Source organism: Varroa jacobsoni, unplaced genomic scaffold (assembly GCF_002532875.2).
Source record: "Varroa jacobsoni isolate VJ856 unplaced genomic scaffold, vjacob_1.0 scaffold_480, whole genome shotgun sequence".
Classification (NCBI taxonomy): domain Eukaryota; kingdom Metazoa; phylum Arthropoda; class Arachnida; order Mesostigmata; family Varroidae; genus Varroa; species Varroa jacobsoni.
In genome coordinates, this window is record NW_019213382.1 from 15,630 (window position 1) to 39,121 (window position 23,492).

The 23,492-nt window shown below is 41.5% G+C and overlaps 2 protein-coding genes and 1 long non-coding RNA gene across 9 annotated transcripts in view; 2 read left to right on the top strand and 1 right to left on the bottom strand.

Annotated features, from left to right (window-relative positions):
- LOC111260807 (metabotropic glutamate receptor 5) overlaps positions 1-23,492 on the bottom strand; it is a gene marked incomplete at its 5' end in the record, with an annotated part of 161,967 nt that overhangs the window by 14,982 nt on the left and 123,493 nt on the right. The window contains 1 exon segment of the mRNA XM_022833827.1: positions 754-1,124. Within this exon segment, the coding sequence (XP_022689562.1) occupies positions 754-1,124 (371 nt within the window).
- LOC111260811 (uncharacterized) lies at positions 8,037-14,731 on the top strand. The gene is made up of 3 exons (XR_002680559.2): positions 8,037-8,287; positions 11,964-12,140; positions 14,294-14,731. It is a non-coding gene; the product is annotated as an uncharacterized LOC111260811 (long non-coding RNA).
- Positions 20,007-23,492, top strand: part of LOC111260808 (clavesin-2) — a 33,170-nt gene continuing 29,684 nt past the window's right edge. The window contains exons 1-3 of one of the 7 annotated variants that reach the window (XM_022833828.2): positions 20,007-22,089; positions 22,620-22,797; positions 23,139-23,481. In XM_022833828.2, the coding sequence (XP_022689563.1) occupies positions 23,174-23,481 (308 nt within the window). In that variant the 5' untranslated portion in view covers positions 20,007-22,089; positions 22,620-22,797; positions 23,139-23,173. Of the gene's footprint in view, positions 22,090-22,600; positions 22,798-23,138; positions 23,482-23,492 lie in introns of all 7 variants that reach the window. The other 6 variants (XM_022833833.2, XM_022833832.2, XM_086968467.1 and 3 more) reach the window with 6 other exon arrangements.

The following is a 23,492-nucleotide window of genomic DNA, read 5'->3' on the forward strand; positions in this document are numbered from 1 at the left end:
ACACGCTAGTTGCCTGTATAACTCCAAAGCGCAACAAATATGAGTTTTATATCAGGCACGGAATTTTTACGAAAACCCTATGAGAGGTAGTCGAACTCATTGTCGACGTTGTCAACAACGTATAAACAGCATGTCGAGCTTGGCCGTCAATAAGGTCCACCGAAAAACGGGATTTACATGATATCTACTAATTGAAGAAATTTCTTCATAAGGGCATCAACGACTGCGGTATTAGACTACATATATCTAAGTGTTGTCTTCAACCTGCTTAGGTCTCGCTACAAATAACCACGTGGAACGCTACCCCTAAAAGGTCAATAGGATTAGAACATATTTTAGATGAAGGTTACACCGCAGGCCGCACATGCAGTATGTTACTTCACCGTTCACATGCAGAGAAAGCAAGAATAGCAGGCTTCAACCTAAAGGAACTGTTTTTTCCAATCAGAATGTCTACGCATATGTTAGGTGTGTATGATCTAATACGTGTTTTTTGCAGAGACATTACATAGTACCCAGCATGCGTAAGCATTACTGTGTCATATTTAACGCTCTATGTGTATACGCGTATACATCCATTTATAATACGATGCTTGTACCATTTGCACGTGTAGGCGCCCTAAAATCAAAACGTATTCTGCTACTTCCGCTAACATGTTGTTACATAGGTAATGCATAACTTTACTTCATCAACGTCATATATCCAGCTCAATCTACTGAGCATTAGACAGTTGAATATAGGGCGAAACTTACCACCTGTTGGACTGGTATCTTCTCCGCAGGAAGAGCTTCGCTGAGGTGGCAATCGAGGCCCAGCAGTCGCGCCATGTCCAGCTGGACCTCCCACACCCGCAGAGCTACCGGGAGGTTTAGCGTCCATTGTAAACAGCGGCTCTTGCGAGTGCCGGAATCGCGTGTTACGGTCAAGAGCCTCGGCAGCTCGGACAGCGCGTATGTGTTGCGCCACCGAGGCCGCTATACGGTCCTGTTTAGACACCCGAAAACGTTCGAAGATGTTGAGATTTTTCTTGCGCTGCTGCGGTCGCGATGGCTGTTGACCGGGTGGATTCGAAGTGCGTCCGCCAATTTTTTGGGCGCCACCGGACGTTTCGCCACTGTAATTTCTGCAAATAAATTAGGAAACAATGATAGCAATACAGAAGCTTTCGAAACTAGCGACGATTTATATTTTTATCTTCTGTAGGTTATTGCTTTCTTATATAGTAACCGAGATATGTGGTGGCCTAAAAGGATCATCACAATTTTGCTGCGTTTGTCCTAAGGTCATGGCGCTTCCGACATGCTGATAATAGCATGATAATAACTATCTGAAACTTGCCTGCGTATTAAAGGTAAAAGTTGAAAGCTAGGTGGGACAGAGTTCTAGCCGGAGGCAAAATACTCTAAAGTTCACAGTTCCATACAGTCTTCCGTATTAAGTAACCGGTCAAACCTAAATAGCAATGATGTTCAGCAAGATAAAAGGTTCAAATAACTTTTGCAGCGAAGGCCAGAAGGTACTAAAGCAAGGGCTAAAGACAGCTTTTTTAAATAGCAAGTTCCCATTTTCCTACTGGAAATATGGCAGAGTAGGCCTGCAGTACTGTGTGATGAAACTTTGTGCTTGCCAACTAAACTTGTTTTTCGCGTCTCAAGACTGAAGAAACTCAAAACATTGAGAGGAATGAAGTTGGCCAGACTTTGAGCTAACACCTCGCTTTGAGGCGTGATTTTAACGAAACTAATGTTATCTGAATTTTTGCATCGCCTTTGTAGATGCCAATCATCTTCTTTGACATTACTATAATCCTTAACTTTACACTCAGTATTCTACGTCGGCTTGTATGTGATAACCCTACGTACTGGTTAGTTGCTGATAAAGCTTATTCATACGAATTAAATGCGGATTTTCAAATAATGGAATAAAGAATAGCAAAATATAAGCTCCAAATAGTCTCTAACATATCGTAGCTTCCAGATTTAAGATCGCGGCACGCTTATTTACAAGTAGGATCATCAGTCAATTGTGCATTGGTTTAAACGGTCTACAACTGGCTCCCGAAATATCGCCAAGTTATCAGGGCTGAGGAACTTCTTCGCGCGAACGCTCAACCGAAGGTTCAACGCAAGTAGACTGAGTTCAACTGAGCCTAAATATAAAAGACGGGTCTATTTCACAACGTAACTGTTTGCGATCGACGCACGCCAGTAAAATTTCTTATTTCCTTTTGTGAGGGATATATCTTCAAGGTAAATTTTTATGAAGTATTTTTTGTTCGGACGTTAAAGTAGCCTTCAGAAACTCGTCTGCGACACGCCCTCAGACACCTATACTCAATCTGCCTAAGTGCTATACACATGAAATTGGACATATCGTCGCTTTATCATTCATTGCACGTATTCCATGCCCCGGTAGACGGACTCAGTAGTATGTCACTCTTAATGTATAAAAATAAAACCTGAAGTATCGCGTTAGAGCCTTTCGTACATGAAGGCAGTTCTTTATAGCATTGATTCCCCTTATTGTCACCGAAGTTGCAAGACTTTTAGTCCCAACTTCGAAAGCCTTAATAGAATAGCTGTAGTAATGTTTCACCAAACATATTTAGAAACAAAATGCAAATGAACGCTCACAATTCAGCAACCGGGGCAGCGGGATTGTTTCCCGCCAAGATACGAATTCATTTTTAGAGCTGATTTTATGCCATATTGTTGTATTATGTAAGATGTTAGTTCTAAATATCTTATATGCATTGGCAATACTCCGCCTTTAAAAAGCGCTATATTGATTATATTCTATTATACGAGGGCAACTTCGTGTACTGCGCGTGTTTGTTCGTTGTAAGCTGGATATATGGTTTCCCCATCAAGATTTCTATTCCGTTATCCCAACATAAATACAAAAAAATCTCTCTTTTCTGATCACCGTTACTTTCGGGTTTTTGGCTTTAAGTACTTTACCTTATGGTAGCGCAAATGCCTACTAAATGCAATTAGCGGCGAGGTATGACAAATTCTTAGCAAGATCCACCAAACGCTGTTTTTAATGCTCCTGGTTTGCCCTTCTTTGGTGAGAGATTATAGAGGAGCATTTGTTAAGACTGCGCGGTGCGCGAAAACAGCGAACATCTAGTTCCTGTTCTAGCTGCAGACAGCTAGCCATTCATCCACCCCTCCACTCCCGTCAGAGTTTTTCACGTTCCTTTTCTACGTCTTTTACGTCTGTTCCCCTACTACTAGCCTATGATCAGCAGACATAATTCAGCTGATATTGAAGAAAAGAGTCTAAGTCACGTTAGAGGAGAGAGAGCTTCATTTGTTTATTTCTACTTCATCTGTCGGCTGTACTGAGGTTCAACAGCAACAGCACGTGTAGGTCTGAATTTCAACATTTCCTAAATGATTAGTTGTTCTTGAGTAATCTACAATGAATGAATGATGTGATAGAAAAGAGGCCTAAGGCGAAAAGCTAACCATAAACCGGCATGAAATGATTATGGGCAAATGAAAAATATCAGATGTACGACTCGATTTCTTGCTTAAAGCCACGGAGGTAACTGAAAAGGATTACAGAAGGTACATGCCTTGTATGCATATATACTTACCTCTATAAGGGATACGCATTATGGATAGTTATTTATTGTTATTATATACTATTCTTCATCAAGCTAATGCATCAAGTTAATATAGTTAATGTGTTATTAAGAGCATCTTGCTTTAAGTTTAAGGAACTGGGTTCGGAACGAAGCTTTTTTAAAAAAAAATTAATAATTTAGCTCATAATTTACGTGTCCTATAGCAATTCCAGCAATTAACGGACATCAAACATTAAAATAACATACAACGACGTACATTAGTGTGGCACTCTATCAAACTGGCCGTTGAACAGCATGTTTGATTGGTTTTCTACTTTGCCTGAGTCGTCTTCGAGTGCCTAACAGCTGCAGCAGCTTCCTTAACGCTATATATTTAGTTCTTTCATTGTTTAGCCATATATAAATAAAAAATTTCTTTTACCTTTTTCTAGTACTCTTAGGTTGAGCCTATGCAGGTTCTGTTATATATATTTACTAATAGATACTAATATATATGTCATTTATAATATCCTGTTTTTTCTCCTATAGTAAATTTAATCGCCAGTAGCCGTATTTTTAAACTTGACTGCCGTCTTCCCACTCCAAGTCCAAGTATCTTTGTATCAACAAACCATTATAGTGAAGGCGGCAGAGGCATTAGCATTAGGGAAAATTAATCCTTTCCGTTTGCCCTATTCTACATTCCATTTCACCACTGACTGTGCATTCTCCATCAGAGCCCAGCGTTTGGCCGCTTTCGAAAAATATTGAGCCCAAGTCGAATAAATTTGGTAAGCGACTGTTCGCTTGTCTGGGCCTCGTAGGTTTCCTATATTATATATAACCTATTTGGCCAAATCAACTTTAGCCTCCTTATGGTATTTAGAGCATCGAACTACCTACCCCCCACTACCAGTGACTATTTACCGCTACAGAAACAGCAGAGAAATTCTACCGCAAACGGGATCCACTATAGACAGTGCTCTGTAAAAGTGAGCCTGTTAGTAGAGTGCTGCAATTGTTGAGTCAGCCCCACATCTCGACATCGTTGTGGGACACCAAAAGAACTGAACAGTCGGCAGTGTTCCTAACAAATCATCTGGAATCGTAGCAATGGCGCCTGTACTGTAATCCAGTACAGAATATGGTGGATCGATAGGCGTAACCAACTCGTGAAAAGAATACAGCAGTGAGACGGCCGGTGCCCGTACTTGATGACGCCATTGGAAGAAGATAAACGGGAAAACGGATACGGCGGCGAGTCAAGGAAGTTTTGCTGAGCAGCAACGTTACAGACGGTCATCAGAGCCGGATAAGATGAGCGTACAGAGGGAAGCGGGGTACCAGCAGCGTCAATGCTTGGTCACATTAAACATTAGATGGCAGCAAGCGACAAAGCATATGTTTCACATGAGCGTTGATGGCACCTATGGCCGTAGCTATAGAAGCTGGTTTAGTCGGACGCTCTGCGTATTACGTCTGCGCGCCATAGGATGCCTCCAGCCGATGTCGTCAATAGTTAGGAAACCGGTTTTTGGCGTCGAGTTCACCGTTCTTATAGCTAGAGTGCCTAACGATGAAAGTCTGACGGCCGCATGACAAACAAGATCAGCCGGCTATGTTGCAGTAGAAATGTTCTTCGAAAATTAAAGCAGCAGAAAATGCTGGTAAGAGCAATTGTCGCCCTGGCATTGAGACTCCGAGACTTCACTAGCTACTAGTAGTTATATGATCAAAGTGCTGGCTTCTCCTAGCTAGTCCATGCACGTTTGCGTAATTTTATTGTACGTATATATATATATATATATATATATATATATATAATAAAACTTTTACTATATCACATTTCTACTACAGAAAGAAAACGCACCCGGTTCGAAACCGACTATGATCACAGGTACAGAATCGTAAATACTTTCGAATTTTTCTGGATGGCTATGTTAATACATAGACTGGTATAAATAAAGGCTTTTAAATAAATCAGGCTTTCGGCCTAAATAGTACACTTTTTCAGTGATGCCTCCTACATGGCAGCATTTTTCCATAAACACCCCAAGACAAATTAACTGTTTTCAGAAATGAGATAATTCAATCGCGAAAAATTTGATCGAACCACCTACCCCCCACTACCAGCCTCTTTATGTCGGCTAACCTGGTAGATAAAAAATCCAATAACAGTTAATAAAATCTCTGATCTACGAAGCAGAAATTATAACACAAAAAAAAAATTAGATATACGTTCTATTATACCTCACATTTCTAACAATCAGGCTGAATCGAAGGTTTACAAGGAGCTCATTTAATATATAGCACGTCTTCTGGACGTGATCCGCGCACTAAAATTACGCTATGGATCATCCAATGATAAATCCATGGAAACCAATACATTTTGCAAGCAGAGTACATCATGCCTCCGCGTTAAACAAACATAAATTTTCTGCTTCTCCTCGCAAGTGGCGGCTGCGATGAACCTCACAGCCGAGGGCAAAATGGTAGTCAAGTATTGATGACTAATTATGAATGGGTGTGATGAGCTCACGATAATAGGAAACAAAGAATTGACACGATAGAGAACTGTCCCTCGAAAGAGAACAACCTGTCAAAAACCTGAAAGGCATTCGGATTGCCAAAATTATCACGGGCCAATTTAAAGCGCCTTGAGAAGCTGGTGTTCTGGAAACTCTGTTCAAATTAAGGTTTAAAATACGGACGCTAGCCAGTCAACTTCTCAGAACATAACGAAAGCAACAAAGTATTATACGCGCGGTGAAGGAATGCCGATCACTGCGGTTCGGACGAACGCCAAACGGACAACCTAAGCTGCCCGGCCTATAGAGAGGTTTGAAGGCTTTTAGGTTCGAAGCCGGACACAAACACACTTCGTTTCGTGCTAAAATTGATACCAGACGGACATGAAACATAGAGGCTTATAGAAAAGAACTCCAGTGGATACTTCGGAATCAAAATAAACCAATATGCAAATAACGGAAATCGGTTTTCTCCAGGCAATTTAGATGGGTTAAGTTAACACAAGGTAAGTATACTGGCTGAGCACTATATATGAAGTATAGCTGAGCATATACTTCGTGGTGGGGTGAAACACAGCTGTTATCACCGATGATTTTAACGTAACTATCACGTCCAGTAGCAACAAATTGTGTTAGGGACGTACGGATTGTAAGTGCATACTTTTCACCTAACGTTAGGTTTGTCCGTTTTGGTAAGTTGCGACTTTGGGAATCGTAACAATATGATTATAACCCTAGGGGGCTAGGACAGGCCTGCTACTTCTTTGAGTAACAAGCACGTAAAGCGTCAGTGTAACGATCTGGAGGACTATATGGCCGTTAACAATGTGATATGCTAGGCTATCTCAAAAAAGATTCTGATTACTTTTATATAAATTACAGCATCGAGAGCTGCGTTAATAAAATACATCGTTTTTCTGCTTTAAGATAAATACCGACCCAGTTGATCATAGAACATATCAATAAGTCACTAGAGGGTTCGGCAATACAAAACACCACCGCAGTGCTACTCACCTTAAAGGAGGAGCGCAAAAAAAGTGGGCGGCAATCTCAGGAAGTTCTCTAAAAAAAATCCAGGTAGAATATTAACAATAAAGGTAAATATCGATTCTGTGTTGATTGGAAAAAATAGCTAATAAGAAGAATGCTACCGTTCTAGCAGTTCGACTGGCCAGACTCCAAGCTCTTAGATATAGTTGAGAAAATTCATTAGCCAGCAAGTTACTACATCGGGAAAAACTCACAGGTAAGTTAAATGACGACGTATAAAAAGCGAGCCTATTAGATATTCACAAACGAAATAATTAACTAACTATATTCCTATATTTGCGGGAGAGGTTATAATAGAACTATTTCCTAATAATAGCTAGAGAAACGGCGATCGATGTGACCCAGATTCGTCGTATGATTATTTGAAAATTAAATTTTTGAAAACGAAGCAATCCTTAGAGCAGGATGGAGCTCGGGCAGTGTTAGTCAAAAGATCAATTGGAAAGAGTGTAGATCTATTCGCTAAGCTTACGGATGATATTTGGACGAGAGGATCATTTCCAGCACATTGGAAATACGCCGACTCTGTATTAGTGAATCAGATTTGTAGAGACAAGCCAATATGTTTATTAAATAGGAAACACACTGATCAAAGGAAACGATACGAAACCACCCAGTTTGGATCTATAAAGGAAAGGTCAACAATAGATATTACCACAACGGTACTGGAAATGACACGGTATAAGATAGATAGATAGAAAAAAACAATGGAGAAGGGCATTATGTGCACTAGCGGCATTCGATACTAGAAAGAGCGTTTATCTCTCTCAGAAGAACGGCATGAAGCAAAACACGTTAAACCGTATCTGCACTGTAGGGCTACCGAGAGTTACCTAAATGACAGCTTCACAATACACAGCGGCATCACGTACCGTGTCTAGAAGAGTGTCTCAGAGTTTAATACTGGGCCCTGTTCTCTGGAATATGAAATGTGATGACATCCTGCGACAAAACTATCTAGACCCAGCTAAACTAATGGCTTTTACTGATAGCCTAACAGCGCTAGTAGTAACTAGAGACAGTATTAAATTTTAACACGATACCTGTGACATTGTAAACACTTACGTCAACGATCATGGCTTCGAACCAGCCTCGGAAAGGACGCAGCCGGTAATACTCATTGGGGAACAGAAGGTAGGTGATGTAAGCATCAAACTACATGGTATAAACGATCTTGCAAAATAATTTGGAAACAATTCTGGATAATAAGACCACACGTTGTGAAGAAGCGTTTAACAGATTACTTAGTCTTGTCCAACCTGGACAGTCATAAGGATAAACCTTGAAAGTTTCTAGCTTCGGCAATGGAATCAGTTGCTTTGTACGAAACAGGTACGCACAAAAAGCATAGTGCCAGAAAGTAAACCATGCCACACTTACAAGCACACAGAAACAAATAGCAATACGGGCGAGCAGAACATTTAGGAGCATGATTTTTTCCATACAGTAACGATTATCGCTAGGCAAGTCCCATAGGATTCGCTGGCGCATGAACGAACAGCAAGCTATCTTAAGAAAAAGATGAAAAAAAGATATCAGAGGTACAAGAGGAACGCTGCAGTGGTGGGAACAATAGCAGCAGGATCAGACGGGAGCAGCTAAAATCACACGAACGAATTAAGGATATAAGTATGTGCGTCACGAAAACGTACAGACAACTAAAATTCGGCCTGCTTGACACAAGTGCTCAGTGAGCACGCATTTTTTGGAGGATCACCGGTTTCTTATGGATAAGATACCTGAGGCCGTTTGTAGATATTGTAATTAGGGTGTCCGTGACTCGATCGAGCGCTGTTTTTGGGCGTGCGTAATTTTAGTGGACCTTAGATGGGAGCTGGAGGAAAGGTTAGAGACCTTCCCCACCATTGAATAATGGGTCCTCATGATGTTACATTTTAGAGAAAAATGGTTCAAGATTTGTCAATTTGTAAGTGACGTTTTTTTAAAGAAAAAAAAAACGAAAAGAAACCCAGACACGTACTGGGTCTATCGAACATAGTGGAATGAGCTCCTTATTTTCTCCCTGATCCTCTTTCTCGTTTTCCGTCCTTTTCTCTCTCCCTAGATAGTAGTGGACGCTGATGCGTAACCAGCCTAGGCTTTTCCGGTCGTCTCTGTTTCCTCCTAGCAAACATTATCTATACACATACTCCTCTAAATGAGAGCGCTCTTTAGTGCGTGGTCTACTCGAGTTATCAAGGAAGCTATGCCCGAAACTGTAGGCCTAGAGTTCCATACCACCTGGCTAGAGTACGCGAGTTGTGCACAAAGCATTTCCGCCACTAACGATCTCCAGAAAAAAGCAGTTAATGAACCTGGAAGGCTTCAGCCATAGGGAGCAAACTTCCAAAAAGACAGCAGTGAATATGATACTGTAAAAAAATTGAAGCACCCAATGTTGTAATTTCTTTTCAAACAGCGATGTGTGTGTATATGGGTTCCAACATGTTAGTGGGTATAGGTATTTCCATTAAGTACAACCGACGAATTTTGATGGGATTACATTAACGGTCTGCGGCAGAACCTTTGTGACATAGCTTTCGGGGACTATATTACGGCTTTTTTGTTGGTGTATATATACATTAGTGAGTTCTCTTCACATAATCCTTGTAACCATTTCATACTGCTGAGCAATTCAGAGGTTCTTTCGTTTCATGATCGGTTCGACTGATATCAATCTGGAGAATGCCTCTAGGCCCTGCTCGTCCGATTGATCAGAAACAGAGCTCGTTCACCAAACACTCAAAGTTTGTCTCGGAGTAGATCAATATCTTTTATAAGACTTTCGGTAAGGATCAGCGCTTAAAAGTGCTAGCCAGCGGCTGCTAAGTTGAGAACTTGCTCACTCAGCTCAGCTTAGGGACTTGGTATTAGTAGACAAAGTACATTTTCAGACACATTAGCCTTAACAGTTTATGCGTTTTAACCTTGAACCTATCAGAACCAATCAATATCGGCCAGGTCAGCTGAGATAACGTGGAAACAGAGAAAAGAATAGCCTTTGTTATAGAAGTAGGACAGAAGGGTCAAGTAAACTGGTCATACATATGCATTGTTCCGCATTTCGAAATGTTGTACGCGCTCGTTGGAACAGTGGCCTAAATAACCGCTGTCGAAACACGTGACTTAAAGAAAAAGTGCCGCTTCCATACGCCGGATGATTTTATTCTATTGTCATTGTTGTTGTTTGCTCTAGAACTGCCTCAGAAGGGCGTTACTCGGCCTCTTTGCCGTTCCGTGTTTACTAGTGGACACTAATAATAGCGTCAACTACGATAAACATGCAGTTTAGACCCGCGACAATTGTATTTTTTGTGACTAGAAAAATCAACATGGTCAGATTTCTCTCGAATACTTATCCCTTGTAGCGATGCTGTCGCTGGACTGTGTGTTTAGAGCAGCTTTTTTTAAAAGTCGCGCCAGTCCCTTGCTTTAAGTCCGTTACTAAGTTGCGATTGCCGAGCAGCAGACACCTGGGCGTTTTGCAAATGGGGCCCGGGCATCTGTCCCTGCCGCCGCCGCCGTCGCCGTCGCCGCAGGCAAGATCGGCTCGTCCGACGCTCGGTAATATGCCACCATTTTGATTCTAACTCCAGTCAGTGAACTGAGCCGCACAGAGTTAAGAAGGCCCAAGCTGTCGTCTGAGAGTCCAGCTTTCCGAGCCGCCCACCCGCCCGCGGATTCTCCTGGTTTCATCAATGTCATCATAATCAACGTGTACTCTGGTGACGAACATGGTACTGTATATAACCGTTTGTAGTATGTGTCTCTAAGCAATGAGCGGATAATCTGTAAAGGGCCCCGGGACAATTATTTATTAAAAACCGAAACGATAACAATGGACGCTACGATCTGCTGTTATTCTGCTAAACAGTGATAATAGGCACTTCGCGCAAAGCCCTCGCGTTCCGCATAGCCCAGTTCCATGAACCACCCACATGCTGCAAGAGCAGCAGTAGCAAAGATCGCTTCATAATTTGTCTATGAGTTAAATTATTTGTGTGACATTATTCCATTCGAATATAGATAAGTTATATTAACTATAGTTAATTTCGTAAGAAAAAAGGTGGACGAATATATTTCATATGTTATTTACTGAAAACGACGCCTTCAAGTTATCAAGATAATTAAATCATAAGAAGAGTGCACTATTTGAGCGCAAAGTTTGACTTCCGAAAAACATTTAATCTCTTCGGGTTTTCGAAAAGGTCAACTCGGGTCAACTGTGAAGATTATAAGCGGCGTTTCTTTACAAAGCAATACTTTTAGGTCCGACTGGAGAATATTGGAAGAGGTCTTTGATGCCTCCAGACAAGTGATCGGGTATCTATCTGCCTGCTGATAGTTACGGTTACAATGATCTTGGTAGTAGCCTAAAATAAGCCCGATGGGTCCACTTTTTTAAGTTTTCGAGGCTAAAAATGGGACTAACTCTTTTTTAGCGTGTGTCCAAGATTGGGCCACTAATATAGCAGGATATCCCACGTCCTTAATAAACAGGAAAGGTAAGCCGCATTATCTGTTACCAATTGTTTGCCTTTCCAAAACGTAAAGCCAAACGTGTCAAGTGGATATGCCTTGCAATAGATGTCTCTAGCTTTGATGCTATATGATTCAGCGCTTTCCGGTTATCGTTGTCAGTATTAAAGAGGATATTTTTTGTCAGCGTTTTGCGCGACTTTTTTTATTAAACAGTTTCTCACTGCCTGCTTTAATTGGATTGTTTAATTAAAATATTCATTAATAAATTGGATGGAAATAAACGCGTTTATGATTCTCAGCAATGTCAACATATTCATATTTAATGCAGGGGATGGCGGGATGGAGACGGTGGACGCTGCAAAAGGAATCTCATCTTGGCTTGTTTCCGTCGACCTGCTTTTCTCGTCGCTACATGAACGTTATCGCTCAGACAGATCGTAGCAGTTTGTTGCTATGTTTTGGTGGATGGCGTCAAATGTTGTCAGATTTCACAGTTTTGCAAATGGTAATTATAGGGAGAGGTTTGACTTTCCGTGATATAATTACTAAAAATAACGGGTAAGTAATGTGCGCCGGGTTACCTGGTCGTATAGCAATGTGATGTGGGCAAAATAGAGCCTCTAATTAGAAGAGATCAGGTATTCCGGCTTCAAATGTTTCCAACAAGACATAAATACCATCTAATTTCTGTCGATAAATAAGTCATTTTTTTTATATAGGAAATATGTCAGGAACACCTTATGCATTGTTGTTTCATCATAAAAGAGACAACTCACCTAAGCGCTACTAAAGTTTGCTTTTAATTTGCATACGTCTATTTGTGGACGTAGACGCAACCTAAAAACCTGTCGTAGAGTTCTTTCTTATTGTACTTTGTATACTGTGGCGTCTATAATCCTACAGCAAAGTGGGTTTTCATTTCCATGGGTAGGTGTTGACTTTGGTTAAACTTTATGTAGATCAAATATGACGCAAATGTCCGTCGAGTTTGGATCGGATCCGGTAGAGGCTGTCAGTCCCTCCTCCCCTCAACAACGATAGAATGAAGTACAGCAATATATAGTGGCTCTACGTTTCGTCAATCTCCAGCGGCCCCTCTCTGTTCAAACACTACACTATCAGCCACAAACTGAGGTACTGCCACATCACTATCATGATTTCCGTTTCTGGCGTTCCTTCCTAGTTCCTACGCACGCAGTAATATAGGATGTTTGATGTCTTTGCCTTACGCCTGAGGAGATTTTCAGCATTTTTTTTTTGTCTACCCGAATCCGTTCTCACGACTCTACGCAAACGAGCTTTCCGACCTAACAAGGTTTGTCCTATTTCTTCTGTCGAATCCACTTCATACAGAGCCCCTTAGCCAGGTGTGCGTCCGTGTCGCTCATATGTCCAGGAACTCGCACGGTGTTTCATCTGTTCCTCTCTGTCGCCTCTTTTTGGGCTTCATTTTGAACCTCGATATTATAATACTACTGTCCTGTTTCGACAACTGCAACAGCTCTTGTCAACCGCTAGATAGATGGGAAGAAGGGACGGCGCGCACAGCAAACTCTAGCACTAGTGGAATGCCAGAAAACCCCAGTTGTACCTAATCGATGACTGCCATTAGCTGCTGCTGCTAGTATTAGTACTAGTCGTACTGCTAGTATTAGCTGATTACTGTGCCCGTAGCACGAAACAGACAAGGAGTTCCTTCGTTCTTTTCCTATTCCGCTGCTTTCATAACCCCCAACGTTATTGTTGCCCGTTCATTGTTTTCCGCTAGGTGCCCCCTGTCTGCCTCGTACGGTCGAGATTTCTGCCTGCCAATCAACGGTACTTCTGATATCACTAAATATCATCTCGTTATCTCGTTTCTATAGGCTCCATCGAGTGTCTGCGGAACTCACGAAGCCCATCCATCAACTCCTTTCTGTTCTTCTTCCTTCATTATCTTTATTTCACTCTCCTACTGGCCTGTCATTGCTACGTGGGGTAGTGAGGATTAGGATGGTATCCTTCGAGTAGTCTCATGCGCGGCAAATCTCTGAGTACGCCGGTCGGCAAAGCCAGCTGTGAAGATTATGTCTGAGAAGTGTTATGTTTTTGATGTAGTCCGATATAGAGCAGACAAGTGGGATAGGAGTAGAACTCAACTATGGAGCAGCAACAACAGCAGTTGCTAAAATCAAAGGAAAGCTCAATAATTTGTTACTGGGCGCAGCTCCGGTAAGGCGGCAGGGATGTAAAGCGGAGGAAACATCATGCCAGAGCGTGATAGATCGGCCTATAAAACGAGACAGATCAGATCTGCGAATTAATGCCCCGAATGACTATCGGCAATCAGCCGAGCAAACCACCGACACTACAATGTCTTCTTCGATCGATTCTAGTGTACTACCATGTATCACAAAAAAATTATTACTAAATAACTGTCACTGTCAGTTTCTTGCTATATAGATGAAATAAACAGACTGCATATCCATATATCATACATGATCCGTGAGATTTAGGGGTGCAACTAGAGAGGCATTGTACGTATGCCTAACTGTAAGGGTCATTCAGGCTATTTTGAGCTGAGTTTTAAGATAGGCATCTACTTAATGGTTCAATGCAATAGGACGCACTCCGAGTTTCGAGTTATTATCAGTGTGTATACTCATTGTAATGTTTCAGGTATTTCGGCTCAGTTTCCTGGGGTAATTTCGCGACGACATTTATTGCCGTTGGTCAAAGCCTGCGAGAGAACAATACGCATATTTCGAAACGGCGGTATCTAAACATACCCGAATAGTTCGGCAGTTTTAATATCATGTCTATCGGCGCTATGGCGGTGTTAAAACGTTCCGCTGGTTCTGAGACTTAGATTCTGGTCAAAAGTTGTTCGGAAACGTCCACATTATCCTACGGATTGCTAGTCTAACACAAATGAAGATGAATTATGAACAAATGTTTCCTTCATCTCTGTATTTTACGATACTGTTTATAACTTTCTACAGTGTGTGTGTGTGTGTGTGTACGCACCTCTTGAGAACTACAAGTTTATTATTCGGGTCCTCTGAGAGATATCATTTATATAAAATTGTTGAATATTAACATGTAGATTGGAATGCTTTGTTTTGTCAACTTCAGATGAAAGACTCGATAATTCGGATTTGACAGTCTGAGTCATCTGAGTTTCACTATTTCTAAAAATTTAGGCTGTACCTATAAATGTAAAAAAAAAACTACTCGGCCGTTCTATTTTTTCGAACCAGAAACGTGGAGCAAATATTTTTTCTTTCAGATATGCACACGCTTTAACGTAAACGTCTTTATTCAAACACCTTACGCAGAATCTGTACATCCTTTGAAAATTTTCATCAGTTTTTATTAATTAAAACATGTACATTTCCACTGCAGTTATTCTGGACGGCTGATGTTCCATCCAAATTGTTTGAGGTCGGGATGAGATCGGTAGCTTTTAACAAGTCTTCGGCGACCAGACAAAAAATACTCTATACAGTTTACTAACACCTATATACATCAACAAATCTTCTTGTCAATCAATATCTTCTTGACAAAATCTTTCATTGCAAAAAACAGCTGTCAAACGAAATTCGGCAACAGCATACTGAGATGTAACCCACGGTTACGTACAGCTTCCGCCGATCGAAGTCATACCCGCATCTCATTTTCATCTTCCTGGTGTGCGATACGTTTGGTTGGGTCAAATCGTCACGAGTCGTCATCAGCACATACGAAACGCCTACAGTTTTATTATTGCTGTTATGTTTTTTTTCCCCATTAGTTCAGCTCGCTGTGTCTGTGTTTATATTGAGTCATCCTCTCCCCTGCTTCTTTCGTTAACTGGCACTGAAAAGTTCATTCCTTCAGGAGTCGTCAGCAATGTCGATTATCTGCAACAATTCTGAATCTCCCAAGCCAGAGACCTGCTTTAAAGCCCGTCCCCTTTCGTCGAATTTGTGAAGATACTGGGTAGACGATGGTGGTATTTCAGTACGATTGCTAGTGCTGTTGCTACCGCTATGGCAGCGAGTCTGCCGACAGGCAATGGCGAACTTTTCAACGCGGTAACTTCTGCAATGTATCTAACAAGGAAAGAAATAAAAGGGTAGCAAGGAGGTGCTGCTCTCCAGCCTTGCGCTTATCCTTTAGGTAATGTCGGGTGGTCAGTGCGAAAGTCGAAACCGGAGGCGAAGACACGGGCCTGGGACAACTGCAAAACGAATTATTCAGAGCTTCTGTCAAAACGCAGTGGCTTTCGGCGATTCTCAATCAACCACTCGGTTTCAGAGAGAAATGAGTCGCTTCCGCCTTGGACCACCAGCTTGCCAGTCTGCTTCCACAGTTGCATGCGCGTCGCTCTCCACCAACAGCACTTACCTTGCCAGAAGAGCAAACCACAGTACGACGACCAGAGTCGAAGGACGAATAGGCTGTGCACGCACTTAGGTTAGTCAGCTAAAGCGCCGCACAGACCAGAAGAAAAGGTTAGCTTATAACAGTGTCAAGATCGGTACCGGCAGCCGCGATCCCGGTGGGCGGCTGGGCAGGACCGCTTTGTCTGATGAAGACGGCACACAGTGGAGCATTTTGGAACATAACAAGCCAACAACTAAATAGAACGTATGCAATGCGTTACCCGGTAGTCGTTAATAACGGTGCTGCTGCTGCTGCTGTTGTTATTGTTGGTGGCGGGAGCATCGGACCCTGTGGGGGAAAAAAGACTGAGATGGCGGCACCGCCAAAGCGGAACGCCGTGTGTTTGCTACGCTTTTCTCTCTAAGGCCGCAGCCCGCAAAGAGCTCAGAGGGCCCAAAGATTTCGGCGATAATCGTAACGATGAGATTTAGACATGTGACAAATACATAGATAGCAGCTGCGATGCTACAGTTTAGCGGTAGGTGGGTGGGAAAATGAAATTTATATGTAATACTACTTCGGCTGATGGTCGTTCATCGCGTGAGCACGTTAGTTTAGAATATATTTGAACTACGTAGGTACAATTTTTACTTTCATTAATGACATTCAGCGAGCGACTCATTAGAAATCAGTCGCCTGGTAAGTATTATCTATTTTCATTTCTCTGATTCAAACTCGCTCCTGCCCTAATGAAAAATGGCGGAAGCGACTACGTATAGCAATACTTCTCTATCTGCACAAAATCAATAACATATTCTGCTTACCGTTATCACTTTTGTTGTACGCAGAGGACGCGCCTGGCTACAGTTAAGGTCCGCCCTAGTTTACGTTCATTGTACTGTTAATTAATCCTAACTGTATCTTTTGGGACGAGCTCTAAGTGGAAATTATTCACAAAAAACAAACTCGACTAATCTTGACACATTAGAGATTTTGACCACTTGTTGAGCCTAGTAGGACGTTGCCCTTTTTTGCTTAGTAAATTGGCTTGAGCATGTAGACGGATAAATACATGTCAACAAAAATTGGTCCTGTATTCACTCACGAATAGACAACCGTGAGGTATCGACTTGACTTAAGTGACACCTGCGAACATTTTTTAGCAGTTGCCAGTATGTTCACCGTAGCCGTCTTCTTCCAGCCGGAAACGGACCGTCACTATACTTCTTTCGAATGCAATTAACGAGAACTTTATTTGTGACCGATATTTAATAAATTCTATAATCTAGGAAGATATAGAAAATTGTTTTTCGTCGATGCTCGTTCGCTTTGTGATATATTAAAGTCTGTTGCTCGTAAGTGCATATGTAGTTAAATAGGCCGTGGTATATTTGTGGATAAATGGACAACGTTTTTAACGAGCCTGAAAAGGTCATTTATATCATAGTGTGTCTGTAATCAAAATCTAGCGCCCAGTTTCCGGCGTTGCTTAATTTCGAAACGTAATAAGGATTTTGCTACGTCCATTACGAGGCTTTTTCGTGGCCATTACGAGGTCGATTCACAGGCCATGAACCTTCCTCCAACCAATTACTACCAGTCGGTTAGATTTTTTTCCATGAACGTATGTGTGTTTAATCTACTACTAAGGGAACCATCACATAACAAATGCATCTGATACCATCAGCTTTTAACGTGTTGCTTTCGAATAGTTTCCCGTGGCCTATTTGTGAGCGATTTTCGTCCTGATGACAACGTATATCGTATTTATTCACGAAAGGCTAACAGGGATCGGAGTGAAGCTAAGATGATTCGCTTGCTTACAGGACACGTCGTAGGCCATTTGTGTTGGTCACAACAAGCCGGACACGTGTGTTAATCAAGGGTCAACAAGTGCCTCAAGTTACAACTTGCTAATTGTTGCTGAACGTTAGAGACGCTTAGTATGTTGGTGTGCTGATTTATTTTATTTACATGACAATGCTAAAACGTGTAGGACTTGAAATGTTTTTTCGTATTTAAACGATTGTTTATAAACTGGCCAAAAATATGTCTGGTGCCAAAAGGTTAAGATGGCCACAAATTGTCATGATACGTTAAGCGGTTAGTCCAACAATTCGTTGCATTTAGACGTTTATTCATGAAATTTTGCCAAATTAGATTTTTATTATGCAGTTTAAAAATCAACAGGTACTATAACATTATTCTATACAGTATATAAAGTATATATATATATTAACTTTCATTCTCCGATTGCGTAATATAACTTAATTCCTAGATCACCGAACCTCATTTTCAAGAGGGGCCCACTTGCAGGTTCATAGCATAAAAATTAAAATAGAATACCGTTATTGACCAATGGCAGTGGACGTAGATATACTTTCATCGGATCGCTTATTTTTTTCTGCGACGCTGACAGCGAAGACGCTTTTGACGACACTTCAGCTGCTGCATACATTCGAAGCCATATCGGCGTTAGAAAATGAAGTAGTTAGTTATCCGCCTGCTTTTTGCCTCTGAGGCCTAGTTGGTGGTTCATATTTCATATATATATATATATATATTTTTTTTCTTATTAACTAAATGGTCTTTCGAAGCAAGTTCTCAGCTCTTCGGAAAGACGTCCTGCGCTTCTGTACTGATGGACGCTGCTTTATCACATCTTTTTTAAAGAATTCTTCAAGCGCTCCAAGCGAGCGATTTCTACGGAGCACTATTTCGAATGAGTACAGAAAAGCGACATCATCGCTCACGCTATGGCGTACACCGTCAGCTTCTCTGGGGCGCCATAAGCTGTCTCAATCCAATCACTTTAATTCCCGATGGCAGCCCGTCACCTCAAGCGACGTTTAGCGGTAACAATGGACGTAAAATTCGAAGCGTTTCTATAGTCGGGCTAACCCGTACGGCCAGCTCCTGTGCATATACGGACTATTGTATTTTAGAACAGTTTGAGTTTTTTTTACCGGTTTCGTGTTAGGTAGGTTGACCTATTTTTTTTTCTTACGATACTCAGATATTTTGGATTGTGACTCTGTGCTCTACTTTCGATCTCCCGATAACCTGAAATAGTCTGACAATCGATTGTGGTCGTTATTAATATTATAAACTAGACTAGATGTTACTGAGCTCGTAGAGAAATGGGCACGATGCCTGGCTGTGGATTAGAAAGTTCTAAATTTGAGTTCTGGCCGGCTCGATTCTTCTTTGTCACATTGGCTTTATGCTTTTAGTCCTCTAATCTTCCTTAGATTCTTTGTAGTGCAACCAGACATGTAGCTCAGGTGGACCAAGAGCGCTTTTTTTTCTTGCGAGAGGTACGGGGGCCGACATCTTGCATTTTTGGCTTTTGTCGTGGTGTTTAAACGAATCCTCCCAATGTCTATATTGTTGGCATGTGCCATTAACATGCTTTATGAAATGTTTGAGATTTAGCCCAGCACGATGCATCAGATCTCGCTTCTAAACCATTGATGAAAATTGCGTCAAATGTCTCCAAGTTGGCTTCAACCTAACTCTCCAAAATCCGCCGACATGATAGAGTTGACTGGCTTCATTTCAACAACACAAACCGTACATATGCCTATCTCTGGACCCCTTTATTTTATGAATCAATATAGGCATTCGTAGTATCCTTAAAAGGATGTGAAGAATTGGTAAGACTCCGGTAATTGTATTCCATAATAAATTCATTAAAAAGGCTATTCTCATGGCAAACAGATGACTGTGGAGCCTATAGCATCTATAAAGGTTTGGCTTTGGCCTATTTGTATTACGCGCAAGCCTCGAAGCTTTGCAGCATAGTTCCAACAATTTCAATTGACTAGTGGGTCTCATAGAAAATGGTCTAAACATCGGCTAGCGATTGCATACCGTTTGGTCGAGAAAACGGGTCTGCTAAAGCAAATTACATACACGCGGCTTCCTACAGAAAGGCCGAGCGACTAGCGCTTCTGCCGCAGACCCTTACACAGAATAAATCGCTTCCACGAGCTGAAGGTCACTCCGGTAACAGTATATAACGAGAATTTTGTCGGTATTCCTATTATTCAATCGTTGTCACCCATCAACTGGATCTTCTATGGACGACAGCGTTGTTTTTGACGCGATACTTTCTTCCATTACGGAGCTAGCAACGATGCCTTTGACGAGCCTCCTCATTCTTCTCTTTTTTTCTCCTTATTCTAATCTAATGGACTCCGCGGCATACACACCGTACCTTCGCTTTTCCCTTTTAGTTATGCTCAGTGGCTGTAAACGATATTTTCATCGTCTTTTTACGCTTACTGCGCATTACGAAATGCTGGCGATGTTAGATTAGCACGCAGCGACAACGCGATCGATTCGCTTACAAGCTGACTTCTATGAGGGATTTTTAAGGACACTGTTTAGACCCACGCTTAGCTTACCCTAAGCCCGCTACTTTCAATATTTTGATTTGGCCCCTTTCACATCGAGGCCCAGCGGCCCGCCTAGCAAGTAGCTGATACAACAGTCTCATCAAACTTTCCACTGAGCGAGGATAACTGATACATTCATTTCCCATTGTAAGCCAGTGATTATCGTCTATCGCGCACCTCTTCAACGCCGACTATTCCAGCCAGGTTCTTTCGGAAGGTCAATCGGATGGGTTGACTACTCAGTTTTGACGGTATATCTGTTGCCCTAAATAGAAAACGTGTTTGAGTAACTGCTGGTGAGAAACAACTGGATCATATCTAATCGAACGTATCGGAACAACAAACGATTCTGTTTGGGAGCTCGACAGCAAGCTAAAGCGGCTTTTGATGCAGTAAATATGCGATCATTTATTTATTATTTTTATTATATTGTGACGAGGATGGGATAAATCCGCGGACAGGTGGAATGAAGAAGACCATACCATTACTCTCCAGCCTATTGCTATAGTGACTCCTGTTGTTACAACAGCATCAGCAATCGCTCGTCTCTAACGTTCGCAAGTGAGTGACAATTTTGTGACGGTGAAATCACCGGAAACATCTCAGTCTTTCGTGAGGAAGCTTTTTGCTCAAATAGGACTTTCGTTATGGTAGGATCGTATGGTTTTCAACCCCGATATATGGTAGGACATTGAAAACGTAAATTAATGTAGATTACGTAAAGGGCACAGAAAGCTACACCGACCTTCAACCGGCTTATGCTTCTAATGAAAGAAATAATAATAATAAAAAGTAAAAATATTGAACTCCTTGAGATGCGTCCCTTGATACGAGTTCGAATCGTCTAATAGTAGTAGTAGTAGTAATAAATAGAGAAATAAAGGTGTAATATAGTGTCCACGTACGGAAGCCATCAAATGTTAAAGCTGTCACAACTCATAGCGAAATAGAGAATGAACAGCGGGGTGACTTCATGAATGACCGTAAAGGGATATTTATGGCATAAACGGACTGCTCAATATAAAAACAGACCTTATAAAGATCGAGGCATCGTTTGTACACCTATCGACCCGCCAATGCACAACGTGAGCAAACGATGTCTGCGTAACGAAGCACTCGTTATAGGACGAAAGCTAAGGCGGCTCCTATACACGCGTCGACACCAAGCTAATCAACAGATACCTTCGAGCGTATTTTATCTAGTCCGGAAAATAAAGAGCCGTAGAAATATAACGCCTGTTGCAATAGTATATTTAACGATCGAGAACAGTTATATTCACTTGGAAAAAAAAACCTGCTCATCTAGGGAAGGCGCCCTTGTGTTTCGCAAATTCGAGAACGATTCTGTCAAATATTCAATAAAGGTTTCCGATACAGGGCTCTCAACGGTGGACCTAACGCATTACTGTGCATCAGCCTGAACTATTGAAACATGCCATAGCACTAGCAGCATAGTTTGCGCCATAGCACTAAGGACCTCCAAGAAGAGACCTTTATATATCAAAGTACCTTTGATCGCGTTTGGATCGGTTAACACCGGGCTGTAGCCCTGTCGAGGAAGTTGAACTCGTGTAGCACATCAAATTTACGAACGACGCTTACTTGTAATATGAATCATCTGCCTTACACAGGGACTAGAGAGAACATCCTCGGCGTATGCAAACATTGAATTGTCCAGCTGGTCAGGGAGCGATTTCATTTGTCTAGGTAACTTTAACTCCCGCTCATTTTTTCGGATGAGCTAAATATCTACACTGAAATTATTGGAGAAGTAATTAATTGCAGACGTATTCCTCGACGGATAAAAGTCGTTATACGTTATAACAATCATTTTGTTAGCTATGCTTCGGTTCATTTTCGTCACAATCTGAACTTTCTCGAGCCGACCTACGGCGTGTCAAGGACTTGTAAATCCTTTGGGATGACCTCCGAAGAAATTTAGTCATCCCTTCCGACTCTAAGGGTTACTGTAGAACATCCTTTATCTTAGCAATGATACCTATTCTATTCAGAAAGGACTTCTTCTTCTGTTTCGCGAACAATGACATGCTTTTTTAACTCATCACCATTTGATGTATCGTATCGTTTGAAGCTGTAACTTTCAAAGTGCCGAGTTTCTGTAAACGCGAACAGGTACCGCTCATGTGTTCATAAGTGTGTGCAAAATTTTCAATGCTTCGACGACACTTTTCCTAGCGGTTTTATGACGATTTTTTAGTTCTACGATTTCATTGCAGAGAACATTGCCGCTAATGAAACAATGCAAAGAGTTATCCCGGGCGCAAATGCGGATCGCCTAATGAAAGGAGCGCGCCAAGCGCTTCCAATAGAGAAAAGCGAAACTTAAACGTTATCGAAGTTCTTTCTCAACTGACCTATATAACCAAAAATAAGTATGGAATTAAAGTAACACAGGTACGTTCGAACCACTTCTCTACGTCCTCAAAGGGAGTCCATATCACATAGAAAATAATGCCAAACAGAGTCAGCCGTAAAAATGTTGTTCAGGAAGCACTTTACCTTTCTCCTAGATAAATTTAAAAAATTAAGAAAAAATTTGGTCGAGGTTAGTTCATTGTAACAATAGTTCTATGTCGAAGCCGTCTGCCTCCAAGTGATCCGAATGAGTTCAGCATAAATAACTAGGTGCCCGTAACTGCTAAGGTCAACATAATAGATGAATTGTATATAAGGCTATGTATAAGCGCATCTTAATTTAAAACTGTCTTTTATAATCAACATGTCTTCCATTTCAGCTGTTCGGCACATTAAGCGCATAGCTACACACACAATGGATTGGCGTACCCTTGCAAAACTTGAACTGGGCGAAACGTCATATGTTGTGGAGTCTAGTCTCAAGGAACTTCAGTTACTGCTTCGTGAAGCGCGGATAAGCTATTCCGAGGAAGAGAATAATAAGTTCCTCTTGCGCTTTCTTCGAGTAGATAAATTTCAAGTGTCTGCAGCTTTTAAGCGTATAAAGAAGTATTACGAAATATATGCAAAAATGGTCCGCCCCGGATGCGGGCCTCTCGATTTCAAACATATTTATGATGGCCAAGTGACGACTATACTGCCACAATCTGACTCAGAGAAGAGGTATTGTTGAC